Source organism: Meriones unguiculatus, chromosome 14 (assembly GCF_030254825.1).
Source record: "Meriones unguiculatus strain TT.TT164.6M chromosome 14, Bangor_MerUng_6.1, whole genome shotgun sequence".
Taxonomy (NCBI): Eukaryota; Metazoa; Chordata; class Mammalia; order Rodentia; family Muridae; genus Meriones; species Meriones unguiculatus.
This window is the reverse complement of record NC_083361.1, coordinates 23,968,777-23,981,702: the sequence shown is the minus strand read 5'-3', so window position 1 is coordinate 23,981,702 and position 12,926 is coordinate 23,968,777. Positions and strand designations below refer to the sequence as shown.

The following is a 12,926-nucleotide window of genomic DNA, read 5'->3' as shown; positions in this document are numbered from 1 at the left end:
TGCTGTCTTGGATTAGATTGGGGCTGGCCAGCCTAAACCAGCTCCACATGGGGATCCTTGTCTGAGGGTAGGACAGGGATCCTCATCCCTCTAGCCTCCTAAGACACTCAAATATCAAGGAGCTGTCAGTGAGAAGGACCCTTCGTAAGTGAACACAGTAAGAAGGGGACAGAGTTGACACAGGTTAAGAATGTACACAGGCCATGGTGAAGGGATACAGCTGGCAAAAACACAACACAGATGAGGTTAATATTTTAATCTGTACATCACTTTTTTTTTTGCAAACCATTACACTTTTATTTAAATTAACTTTTTCTTGCAAAATATTCATTTCATTTTTCCAACAAAATCTTATAAAGGCAAAAATAAAATCTTATTTTGGCAAATGTCATGAAGTTGATACTGGCAGCATATGGAGTTAGTTAAAAATAGACAGCAACTTCTAAATATATTCAAGGATTTTTTTCTCTTCTTTTAAGCATAGTCAAAGACAAATTTTCATTTAAAATGTGGCTCCACCCAACAAAGGGTTTTTTGTTTGTTTTCCTTTTAGTCATTGCTTCCTGTATGAAGACTATCATGAGACAAGTTAAATAAAGGGCCAAGAATCCTGAGTCTGGCATGGTCACCTCTTCCTCAGCTGGGCTGGAGTCAAGTCAGTCCTGTGTCCTGGCCCTGCCTGTCCCCCTCACCAGGCTGAGTCCTAGGGAAGCTGTCCTGGCTTTCCCCATGGCAGGCAGCAGAGGTCCTCCAGTCCTGCCTTGGGGAGGGATGGCAGGCACCACCCATATGGAATTTATTGCTATAACACGGCTCCCTTCTGAGAACTGTTTGCTGAGGGAGCCTTCCTTCACCGACAGTTGAAGAAGCCAAGGCTTTTGAACACTCATGGTTGCTCCTCAGTCAGGACCAAGGGCCAAGGCACAGACAGGCTCCATGGGCCATCCAGGTGGAGTTTCCAGGGCTGGGCATCGGCTCAGGGATGCTGACCTCGGCAGTCAACTGCCTTCTATTTCCTGACGATCATGCTAACAGGCTCCATACTGGAACCCATAGGAAGCATATCCATATATCCAGCCGATGTCTGGGTTCATGGGTAGTGGGAATGGCCCCTGCTCGCCCTACCCTTCTCCCCACCCACCATGCCATGCCCCCTTCCCCACAATACCTGGAATCCCTATGTGTGGCTACAGAACCTTGCCGGCCCACCTTACCAGCCACTCGGTCCTCGAGGTGAGCATTATAAAATATATTCTGACTCTAAAATACAGTATACTTTGCATCATGTATCAAAAGTGCTTCTGTCGTCTGTAAAACAGGGTGTGGACTGAAACAAACGGGCATGTGTTAGAATGGAGCCCTGGCTCCATGCTGCACCCACCACGGTGGGTGGGTTGCTCTCTCCTCCAGTCAGAGCCCCTGCTCAGCTGGAAGGATGTCCACTGGGGCTGCGAGGACAACATCCCAGGAAGATGCTGGTTTCGCTGGGCCCCGGCTCCAGGCTTCTCCCCTGCACACTGGGTCATGGGTCCGTGACTGCCTGGGCTGGCAAAAAGCACAGGATATAATGAGAGGCTGGCGGACCTTTGTTCCTGTCCTCACAGTGGGCATGCTTGTGCATACCATGACAGGGACTGGCGGACAGGGCAGGAGAGCAGGGTACACGGGCAAGGCGGCCGCTGACAAGGGACCTTTCCTTCTAGCACCCAGGACACTGGGTTTCATTTTCCTTCCAAGTCTAGGAAGCATATTGCACTCATGTTACTTCATGAACTTGCCCTCTGTAGTAAGCCAAGACCTGGGCAAGCCACTGGGGTAAGTGACTCTGCTTTTTATTCTCTGGAAGACTAGACAGCCCTGCCTCTGTGATCTTGCTTTTCTAACAAAACAGGGTAATTCTAACCTGCCTGTGGTGCCTTGAGAGGAAGAGGCATGGCTGAGCTCTGCAGAGAGCATCTAAGGCATAGCACAAGATGGGGAGGTGTGAGGGGGGGCTTAAAAAACTAGGGTGAACTAGAGCCTCTCCCTGGCACCTCTGCCTGCTCGGATTTCTAGGAAAACATCACATAACCATGGTCCTGGTAAGTCCTGGGGCCTTTACAAAGGACCGGGCAGGAGCTTCCCGTAGAGTTTTGCTCTACCCCTCCCGAGCACCAGGCTAGGTTCAAGCCGGATGACCTACTCCTGCCCTCAGGATGGCAGGGGTTTGCTGGCTCTGAAGGAAGAGTAATCCTAAGACAAAGGCTCTAGTGCAAAGTGATGTCCCCTTCACCCACTTCTGTAGACCCCTGGAGCTTCTGGAGGTGGCCCAGATGAGCCCACAAGCCAGCGGTGGTGGAGAATAAAAATTGTGGGTTCACAGCAAAGGGCTTTGCATCCTGACACAAGCTCTGACTCCTTGGGCAAGTCCCTCAGGGGTCCACGCTTTACTTCCTCATCTATAAAATGGGTGAATAGCTTCACAGGGTGCCTGTGAGGATCAGGAGATCTTCAGCACGATGCCTAGCATGCAGCAGCCCCTCAACAAGGTTAATCATAATCCAGTAAGGGAAGAGCAGGAAACAGCAAGGCAGGCCGTGTGTGGTCCAGGCAAGGATACAGCATGGGCAGCTGGACCGGGCCATGAATTCTCTCACAATTGGTCAGGTGCTGGACCTGCTGGCTCCTGGGTGGGGAGCGAGGGCTGGGGGTCTCTTCCTTTACCTATGGCCTGTCCTGGTCAGCCACTCACTTCATGGGGTCGTCCCAAGCATCTTGACAGGTTGTGGTTCTAGCCTTGCCTCTGTCTCTTCCCTAAGGCACCTGTGACTGACACAGTCCCAGGCCTTGCTGTGTGAAGAAAACTGAGCCCAGACCCTTGGGGTGTCAGTTTGTCTTCTGTAACCCTGGACGGTTCTTCATTCTCTTCTGGTAAGGCCTGAAAGAGCGAGCTCTGACTCTTCTTTTCCCTGGACTCTGGCAGGGTGGCCTGTGCTGTTTAGGGGGCATCAAGCTGCCTTGAGAGAAAGAAACGAGCAGGTGCAGCTAGAGCCCAAGAAGACTTGTCTGACCCATGGCCCACAGACTACACACGGCCCCAATGAGCTGTGGATGCAGCCCAGCACAACTTCCTAAACCGAAATGAAACATGAGGTTTTTGGTTTTTTGGTTTTTTTTTTTTACATTTTTTTTCTTGTACCTCAACTGCACGGTTCTGCCCCATGACCTCTATAAATGGCAACATCATACAGCGACGTCAGAGGGTTGGAAACTCCCCTGAGGTATTTCAGGACAATAGAACCTGTGGTGTTGCCTTCTGTTGAGGCCTGAGTTCCTTGAAGGCGAATCTCTTCCAGTTGCCCACCATCTAGGCAGCCTCCCACCCCCAGTGGCCGCGGTGCCAGCGGAAGGAAGCAACAGCAGGTGGCATTGCAGTCAGCTCGGCAGCAGCAGGGAGGCAGGAGGGGCATGCTCAGACTATGGGGTGCACAGCATCAGGACAGCCAGGCAGGGGCTCTTACTTGGAAGGTGTTAGACAAAGGTGTAGTGCAGTCCGTTGCTTAGGGGGGGGTAAGGTGGCACCGTCCTGGAGGACAGGGGGGCTTTAGGCGGGAGGAGGGCCAGCTGCTGCACTAGACAGGGCACACAGGAATCAAGCGGTGCGTTAGAGTGATCTGTCCACCCACACCAACACACGCCCCGCCTGGCAACACTGTGTGGCCTGGCCCCATTGCCCGAAACTAACGGCCTGCTCTGGGGGCCAGATCCATGAGGCCTAGCTTGTCTAGAGTTTCTGATTCAGGGGGGAGAGCAAGAGTGAACAGAGGTGCAGAACGGGAGGTAGGGCAGGTGTCAGGGCTGGTCATCAGCTGTGTGAGAGGAGGCAGGGGGGGGCTGATCAGAGTGAGGGTGCAAGCTGGGACTGCAGCTCAGTGACTGGTGGGTTAGCCTAGCGTACCAGAGGCCCCGAGTTCAATCCTCAGCACCACCCAAGCTGTGATGGAGTGCAGAGTGAGAGTCAGCACAGCAGTGAGGAGGGTGCTTGGAGGGGCAGGACGGCCTCCCAGGGAGGGGCTTTCAAAGGCTGCTGAGATGAGCTCTGGGGTCACCAGGAGGAGGGACTGCCTGAGTCCCAGCCACAGAGCGACACAAGACCACTTCCAGCCCCTTTACATGTCTCCAACAGAGCAAGGGCTTCCGACACTCTGGTGTAGTCTGGTTTTGCTTTGACACAGGGCCTCAGTGTAGTCTATCCCGGGCCTAAACTTGTTATACAATCAAGAATGGCTTTGAAACCCTGCTCCTCCCTACCTGGGATAATGGATGTAAGCCTCCACAGGAGGCCACATTTCTAGGAACTCTGTAGGATGAGGGCATGGGGACAGAGCCTGGATTTGTCTGAGTCATTAGTCACTTGTGTGGCCTCCAGAAGGGCTGTCAAAGCTGCTCCCCACACCAGGGCCAGCAGCCACAGGGGCTGCAGACCTCACCCTTGGTCAGTTGGATTAGAAAACCAGTAGAGAAAATGACAGCACTTTCCTCTGCCCGTCCATCCCAGAAGTACAGCTGGCCAGGGGCACTATATACATACACAGTGACCACTGCATTAGAAGACAAACTACACAGGATGGACTCTGAGGCTACCACAGGGGGATGAGAGTAGAGGAAGGAGCCCAGGGTCCCGTTTCTGACAGAGACTCTTCCATTGTTTTCTTTGTGACAGGGTCTCACTTCGTATGTAGTCCTAGCTAGCCTAGTCTACAGCATGCATGCAGCAATCCTCCTGCCTCTGCATCCTGACAGCGGGATTACAGGCATGTGCTTAAAGCAGCCTCCATATACAACACAGCAGCTATGCGCCATTTCTATACTGCCAGGGTATTCTTTTGGCTCAGTTCTCCATTCCTACTTTCTGCCACAGGGTCACTGACAGTGGGAGTGGCTTTGACTTAAGGACCACGGAAGGCTTTCCAGGCAGATTAGAGGAGCCCTTTGCTTTGCCCCGCCAAGAAATCCCTGTTCCGGCATCACTTCTGCCCCTTCTTCCCAAGGAAAGAAACTTCCCTACCCTCTTGTCTCAGAGTTGTCAAGTAAGGAGCTGAGGGGCAGCTCTTCTCCCGCATGGGTTGGCATGACAGAGAACACAGCCTTACCTGCCAGTGTCTGCTAACTTCCTGGCTCTAGGACAGGTCATGGTGGGAGCAGCAGCAGGAAGTGGGCCCCGGAGGCTGGTACCCACGGCCTTACCTGCTACCTGCTTGCTGCGCTGGGAGGCCTCGGAGGCCAGGGCATAGGAAATGTTGATGATCCGCTCCTGCTCCTGCATCTGGGAGTCCAGGTCAGCCAGGCTGTTGCGGTCCTGGCCTGTCGGCTGCAGGTTGCACATACTGTTGGGGACCCGAGAGACGGCTGTGAGTCTCACCACCCTGGCCATCAGAGGCCTCGGGGAGGGGAATCGTCAACACTTTTGCGGGCACTTTTTTGGGCACTGCCTATTTTCTTCCCAGACAAGAATGCCTACTTTTCCCTAATCCTATGATGAACACAACTCCATTCTTCCTGTAGGCCTCAAGTTAAGGGCTCCAGCTGGAGACACTCGATAAACCCAGATATGAAATGGCTGATGCACCTCTGAACAGAAAAGCCACTTCCTGGGGGTCCAAGCTCAGTGTTCAGCACCCCAGGACAAGCCTGGGCCCATCTATGGATCTATAAGGAAGTATGTGCACAAATGTTCAGAAGACCATCATTGGAGGTAACCTCAACCGAGTCTCCTTCACTAATGTCTGGCACAATAGCTCACACTTGCCAATCACTGGGGACAGATCTGGGGTGTGTGGGACCTTGGACAGGAACTCTTCACAAGTTCATCAGCACCTTTTAAGTGACTGAGCCAAGCTTTCTCATCTGAGTACCTGCCTATCTGCTTCATTCAGAGGAATTCTTTTAAAACAAAACGTAGCAAAAAATCAACTAGTCAGTCTGGCCTGGGTCTCCCACAGCTGAGCTATCACCTGACATGGAGTCTGTGAGGCTTCCAGACTTGAGCAAGCAAGGGCTGACCTTGACCGGGCGAGGATATTCCGTATCTTCTCAGCCTTTCGATACCGCGCCTGCAGCTCCTCAAGGCTGGGTGGCTCCTCAGGCTCTTGTTCCACATACCGCTCAGGGATGGAGACTTTCTCTGGTTTAGACAGCTGGGGAGAGGATCGGGTGGCAGGATGGAAGGTAAGCTCACTCGGCTTTGGGGCATGTTTTCTCCGCCCTCCCCACCCTTCGAGGAAGCAAACAGCAAGTCCACAGAGTCGACGAACATCATCAAATGACTGAGCTCTGGGACTAAGGACTTGAACCCGGGTCTCACATCAAAGCACACTCTCCCTGCTGCACTAGACAGCTCTCTAGAGGCCCAGGCACAGAGAAGTGGCAAGGCAGGCAGCACACTGGGATCACTTAAGGAGCACTGGGCCCTCAGCAAGGTACCTCAGCAAGGCCCCATGACCTGACCCTCCAGCCACACCCACTCAGTGGAGCTCTACTGTCCCTCCCACCTAAGGGCCTTCCTTCTGCCCTGGTATTGAGAAGCCCTTCAGCAAGTCCTCCATAACGGAGAGATGAGGGCGGGCGGGCGGGAGGGCACTCTGTGTCCTACAAGAGTGCTTCAGGGCTGGGATGAGGCATGTGTATCTAACCCCAGCACTTGGGAGGCAGAGACAAGTATGGATCTCTAGTCTACATGGTGTGTTCCAGGCCCATCAGGGATACCCAGAAAGGTCCTTTCTCAAAACAGAAAACAGCAAAACAGCCAACCGGCAAAATAAACAAAGCAAAAAAGGATGAGCCACAGCCTGGCAGCTGAGAGACCACCCAAAACTGATAAACGGCAAACAGAGGACCTAAGCGTAGTGAAACATTTCCTATCTCAAGCACACTCCTGAGTCTGTGGGGCCATGCAGGCCAGACATGATTGACTGAGAAGTTTAAACCAACAATAACAGCTTGCGACTGATTAAACTACAGCGGTTCCAAAGTCTGGGCAGGGCACAGATTTGCATTTACCTCAATGGATGAAGACTGGAGGGCTTTTTAGTGTTCTCTCCTCCCCCTTCATCCTGACTCTGTAAGGTGTCACCTTTCCTAAAGGCTCTCTAATCCTTTCCTCTGTGAAAATGCTGGGGGAGCCTCATCCCTAACCTTAGGGGGCCTTGGCCCAAAGACAGAGGTTCTCCCAGGTGACAAGACTCCGCCCCCCCCATGCTACCTGCAGACTCTACCCTTTCCTGCAAGAATGCATTTGAGAGATGGCTTAGCAGGTAAGGGTGCTTGCTGCCAAGCCGGAAGACCCAGGTCTAATCTCGGGGACCTACATGGCAGGAAAGAACCAACTCTACAGTTTGTCTCAATAAATTTTAAATTAAAAAAAAAAATTTTTTTTTAGGGGCTGGGGGATGGTGCAGAGGTTAAGAGCACTTTCCAGAGGACCTGGTTCAATTCCCAGCACTCACAAGTCAGCTCACAACTATCTGTAACTCCAATTCTAGAGGATCTGACCTCATACAGACATAACACAAGCAAAACATCAATGCACATTACAATTTTTTAAAATAGATTTTTTTAATTAAAAAATAATAATAAGGGTAATCTTTTGCGAGTACCAGTCAGTATCCCTGTTTTTAACCTGCTGTCTAAAGCTCTGAAAACCTCTGATCACACTTTTAGGACTGTTTACGCCTGTGATTTAAAAAAAAAAAAATGTCATCCCAATTTGCCTCAAAATAGTTTTCTTTGCTCTTGACTGGGTTCATTTCAGTCTCAGTAACGGAACTAAACCCATGTGGCCCTTCACTTTGTTGAAAGGTGGCAAGAAGTCTCTGTTATCCCCAACCAGGGCAGATCCAGAGGAGGAAGTAGAATGCATTTTAGCAGGAGGATTTAGGTTATAGATAAGGAAGGACATTTTCCCCGGGGGCTGGCAGGCCAATTAGGACAACAGAGAGTATCCTTGCATTGCCAAGGTAGCACTTGGAGGCTCTTTGTGAATGAGAAAGCCCAGACTGTTGGCTTCCACTGTGTAAGCTGTCAGAGAAAAGGCCTGGGGGCAGGAGGCTGGACTGTTGGCTACTGGGAGGAGAACCAAGAACCCAGCAACTCAAGCACCAGCTTACCTACAGTGCTTTCTTTGTCCTCAGAGCCCCCTCCCCCTCGAATCCCTAGCCATTGGCAAAACCAGCTTGTAAGCAGATCTACCCTGTCTCTTGGAAACAGGAGGGCTGGGTATGTAATTCTGTGTACTTGGCATGTGTGAGACCCACACAGACACACACACTTCCCGCCCCCACAACAGTGGCAAAGCCCTCTGTAAAGGGCACTTGAGTCCCACCCAAACTCATCCAAACATGGGGAAGACGCAGCAGGCCAAGTCCCTGGACAAAGTTTTTTTGGTTTTTTTTTTGGGGGGGGGGGGCGCTGAAAATTCAGGCAGCAAATTCTTCCATTTGCAAACATTTATAGCATGCCTACTGTGTGCCATGCCAGCACGAGGAACAAAGGACTGAAGCAGGTGCAGAAACTGCCCACAGACCAAAGGTGACCAGTCTAGAAGACTGACTGGCATTCAGGCCCCTTTCCTTTCTCTGGCCTTGTTTTCCTGGGCCTGCCCTGTGATGAGGTAAGTGAGCCACCAGAGGGCACCAGAAGAACACAGACCAAAGCTGGCTCCAGTCCTGGCGGGAAATGTCTCCTGTGATGTTCAGACCGGCACTGTATTTTCCCACCACATGTGACAGCTACAGTCTTTGGAAGAGGCCATTTGCAAGGGCCACCGACAATGATCCAGGAAACATTTTCTAACCCTCTTGGGAAAATGCTGAGTCACTTAATCCTCCCACACCACGATTAATCACTTAATCCTCCCACACACACTTGGGAGCAGGGCACAATTTGCTCCCAAGTACAGAAAAAGGCTCAAGCATAGAAACCCTGGTGCCCTTACAGTCTCAAGCCACTGCTCACGTATCCACCTTCTTGAGCGGCAGCAAAGGCAAACCCTTCCTGGTGAGACTGTACATCAGACTGGAAACCTGAAGGCCATGACTTCTAGGAAGCATGAAGGAAGCCCCTGTCCTCACCTCTCTGTTGATGTCCAAGTCATAGTCTTGCGGCTCCAGGTCCAACTCCATGACAGGTGTGGCTTGCACTTTGAGCCAGCCGTCCTCTTTGTCTTTTCTGTCCCCCTGTGCAGCCCGCTCCAGCAGCTGCAGATCAAAATCTTGTTCTCGCTTCCACTGGCAACAGAGGAGAGCGTTAAACTCACTTCCAGACCAATCAAAGAACCACACAGGCCCCTGAGGCCTGGTATCTTGAGAATATGGACCTTTGAGACATTAGGCAACTGTTGGAGCTGGATGTGCGATTGAAAACAAGGCCTCTGCCTCCATCCAGTGGCCTCTTCCACACTGCCGGCCGTACTCTGACCTAGGAACTCAGAGTGTTCAAATGTGCATCCTACTGGAGGAAGACCCCTGACTTTAAGCTCACAGTGATCTACAGGGATCCAAAACATTCCCAGGTATAAGAGGGTGACCCCAGGATGACCTGCCCCTCCAAATCCCCCCTCTCCCAAGGCCTCTGAGTTTATGAGGCCTCTCCGAATGCACAAACAGTGGGAAAAAACAAGCCCCTCAACTGCCTCCAAGCTCTTGGGGATGAGCTCTCCACTGGACATTCTATACAGGGCTGGCGCAGGGCAGGGAACCCGCATTCCATCAGGGTTAGAGACCTCCAGTCAGCTCCAGGGAGTTGGTTGGCCACAGCATAGCAAACTGCTGTGGAAAATGGTACCCACTGGAGATGGGACCTTTTCCTTAAACTAGAAAACAAACTGAAACTGAAACTACATGTGAGATCAGATATAATTGCTCCAAGGTTATTTCACAGTGGCAACTTTGTATCCAGGAAAAAAATCGGACCCAAGCTTGTCTGTCCGGCTCTAAGATGGCTTCCTGTTTACTTCAGACCTCTGATCCTGAGAACAAAGAGCGCTCTTGTGAGGATGAGGTGGTGCTTACCGCCTCAGGTCACTCTGTCTCACTCCACTCACCCCACAATGCCCCAGCAGCCACAGATGCTTCACACCCCTCCCCAAACCCCGAGCACACTGCCAGGATCCACACATTCATGCACAAGCTCAAGTTATCCTTAGCAAACCAACAGAATTGTGTTTGCTGATGGTTTCCCAGTTACAGTTTGGAGGAATTAGGCAACTGAAGTTCATGGATAATTTAATAATGAAAACACATTTTCTTACACGCTCACAAGTGCTCAAATAGAGACAAGTCCTCATTTAAACCCAGCCTGATTGCTTTCACAAACAGCAAAAGTTCACTGCACTCTGCAAAGTAACCCTGCGGAAGAACCACGCCAATCCGTCATAAGAAGAACATGTTTATTGGCGTTGATTAGATTTACACAAGCCTTTTTTTTTTTTCCCAAAGAAAAAAATTACAGGGTATTGGAGTTATGGTTCTTAAATACTCTCTATATTTGAGACAGCAGGTTGTAGAAAGTCAGGGTTATCACATATGGTGTTTACTTATAAAGCTTAAAAGTTAGTGGGTTTATAGCTTTTAAAGACATTATTCCAGCCGTTTGGTGACTTAACAGCTTCAGAGAGGCCCTCCGAAGTCAGTTTATTTTGCTATCCATTCAAGTTACCGTTTCAGAATTGCAGAAGCTTTTCCATAAGGAATTGGGCAACGGGATAGGAGGAATTACAACCAGATGGCCTCAGACTTTGCAGAACTTACATATGCACTTTCTAAAGTTGATGTTACTGTCCAGGGTAAGGCATGGGATCTGTAATTTCCCAATGCCCAGACCTCTGCTAATGAGTACAGCCCTCACAAAGCAGCTTCTGAGATGAGTGGATTACCGGTCAGTCGGCCTACACAGAGCAGGGCAGTGGAAAGGTGAGGCGCCTGCTAGGCTAGGGAGACAAAAGCTGCTAGTACAAGCCTGGTCAGAGGCCGCACTGGCCGGTTAGAGGAGGCCCAGTGGCCATCAGAACGTCTGTAAAGACAATCAGGCAGGATTAGAGGCAATGAGCGGCAACACTAGAAGCGAAAGAGCTTGTGCAATGAATTAGGGAGAGAGCAGTCAGGCTCGAGGGCTGGGGAACTAGGGGCTCCAAACCCAAAAGCCAAATGCAAAGTCCCCACAAAGGGCCTAAGGCAACTGTGGGCAGGTGCGGCGCCAGCCACCAGGGGGCAGCACCGATTTCCCCAGCCCTCCTGAGTACCTAAGGCCTCAGCACCGTGGGCTGTGGGGGACCACCAGCACCTCCGGGTTGGGAGTACCAACCCTATTCAGTTGCCTCCCCTGGCTCCAGTATCTGCTTGGGAGTTTGGGAGGCTGTGTGGTCGACTTGCATTATCATCCTGTTCCTCACCATCTTCCTCGACTCTTCGGATCCTACATTCTCAAGTCCTTAACTCAGCTGAGAGGCCCTTCTCACTTAGCTTGGAGAATGGATGCGGCCTCTGTTGCTAGATCCTCCCTACTACTCTGCTTCCGGGTCATCCTCTGGCCAGCTCACACGTGCAGCTGGGGCTGTGGACGAACAGCCCCTCGGCATGTTCTCTCAACCGTGTAGGTCACCCAGGTAGGTGACAGTGCGTGTGCTTGGGGGACTTGGGGAAGTTCTGGCCTCTGTCCCAGCCCCGCCTAACATACTGAGCCGAGATCTCCAGGCAGCGGCTGGCTAAGGTATCGGGCTGAGAGCAGGCCCGTCCTCTCTCCTTGGCTCAGTGTCCTCTTGCGCTCCCGGACCAGAGCTTTCTGGTGCCGCTTCATCCGCTCCAGCTGCTCCTCCGCACTCATCTTGCCCCGCTGGTGGTCTCCTGAGTACAGGCGCTCCAAGGCACTCTTGGGTCTCTGAGGAGGAGGCGAGACATGGAGTAGATGGGGCAGGAAGCACCGGTGCTTTCTGCTTATAGCACAGGGTTGCAGGCAGGGTGGGCTGGCCTTAAATTCACTATGTAGCCAAGGATAACCTTAAACTCCTGATTCCTCCCAACTGCTGGGATTACAGGTGTTGACAATCAAACCTGATTTATGCAGTGCGGGGGTGGGGGTGGGGGAGACTGTCAAACCCAGGGCCTTGTACATGCTACGCAAACACTCTACCAATTAAACTACACCTTGTCCCTCCCTGCTTAGTCTCTCTTTGTCACACACTATTTGGGCTTCTCTTAGCCACAGAAAATCACTTCCTCTAAGTACCCAATGCCCTTTGCCCTAATGAGTTATCTGGACAGAGACTGACCCTGAAGTTGGGCCTATTCAGCTGAGCTGACAATCTATACTCCAGGGTGAACCTAGGGTACAGGCCTCTTGGGACTTCTCATGGCCACAACAGGCTTGGCAGTCATCAGAAAATACGGGACGGCAGGGTAATGGCCTTTTTGGTGAGCAGGGGGTGTAACAAGACCCTAGATTCTCTAAGGCTCTTTGGTCACTGGCCATCGCGGGGCCCCTCCTATGGAATGTGAGCCCCTCCACGTCCTAAGGCCACTTACAGAGAAGGTCACACTGCTGTTCTCGGCATTCAGACCCCTCCGGAGTGTGACATAGGGAGCAATGGTGGATGACTGCTGGAGCCTGGATGTGGAGCCCGAGAGCCCTTAGCAAGGAAGGAAGAATCAGGTATATCTATGGTGTGGTTGGACACTCCCCAAGCCCTCCCTAACCAAAAGAGCCCCACTAACAACCCACATGTCCTGCTCTTTCTTCCTTGGGCCTAGATGAAGCAGGACACAGGTAGAGAGGAGGGCTGGCCTGGGGTGGCCTTTGTGCCTGCAGAGCAGCGTATAGCTCTAGCTCTGCTTCCATGCAGAAGTGCTGGGCTGGGGCAGGTGGAAAGGGAGCCTCCATCCCTCTGCTGCGTGGGG

General features: G+C 51.8%; 1 protein-coding gene across 13 annotated transcripts in view; it reads right to left on the bottom strand.

Moving 5' to 3' along the window:
* Positions 1-241: 241 nt before the first annotated feature.
* The window catches only part of Plekha7 (pleckstrin homology domain containing A7), a 189,368-nt gene continuing 176,683 nt past the window's right edge, over positions 242-12,926 (bottom strand). For 9 of the 13 annotated variants that reach the window (XM_060366977.1, XM_060366979.1, XM_060366980.1 and 6 more), the window contains 7 exons: positions 12,555-12,658; positions 11,710-11,910; positions 9,108-9,263; positions 6,043-6,176; positions 5,227-5,366; positions 3,501-3,611; positions 242-1,545 (listed from right to left, as the gene is read on the bottom strand). In XM_060366977.1, the coding sequence (XP_060222960.1) occupies positions 3,511-3,611; positions 5,227-5,366; positions 6,043-6,176; positions 9,108-9,263; positions 11,710-11,910; positions 12,555-12,658 (836 nt within the window). In that variant the 3' untranslated portion in view covers positions 242-1,545; positions 3,501-3,510. The remainder of the gene's footprint in view (positions 1,546-3,500; positions 3,612-5,226; positions 5,367-6,042; positions 6,177-9,107; positions 9,264-11,709; positions 11,911-12,554; positions 12,659-12,926) is intronic. The other 4 variants (XM_060366978.1, XM_021647380.2, XM_021647381.2 and 1 more) reach the window with 2 other exon arrangements.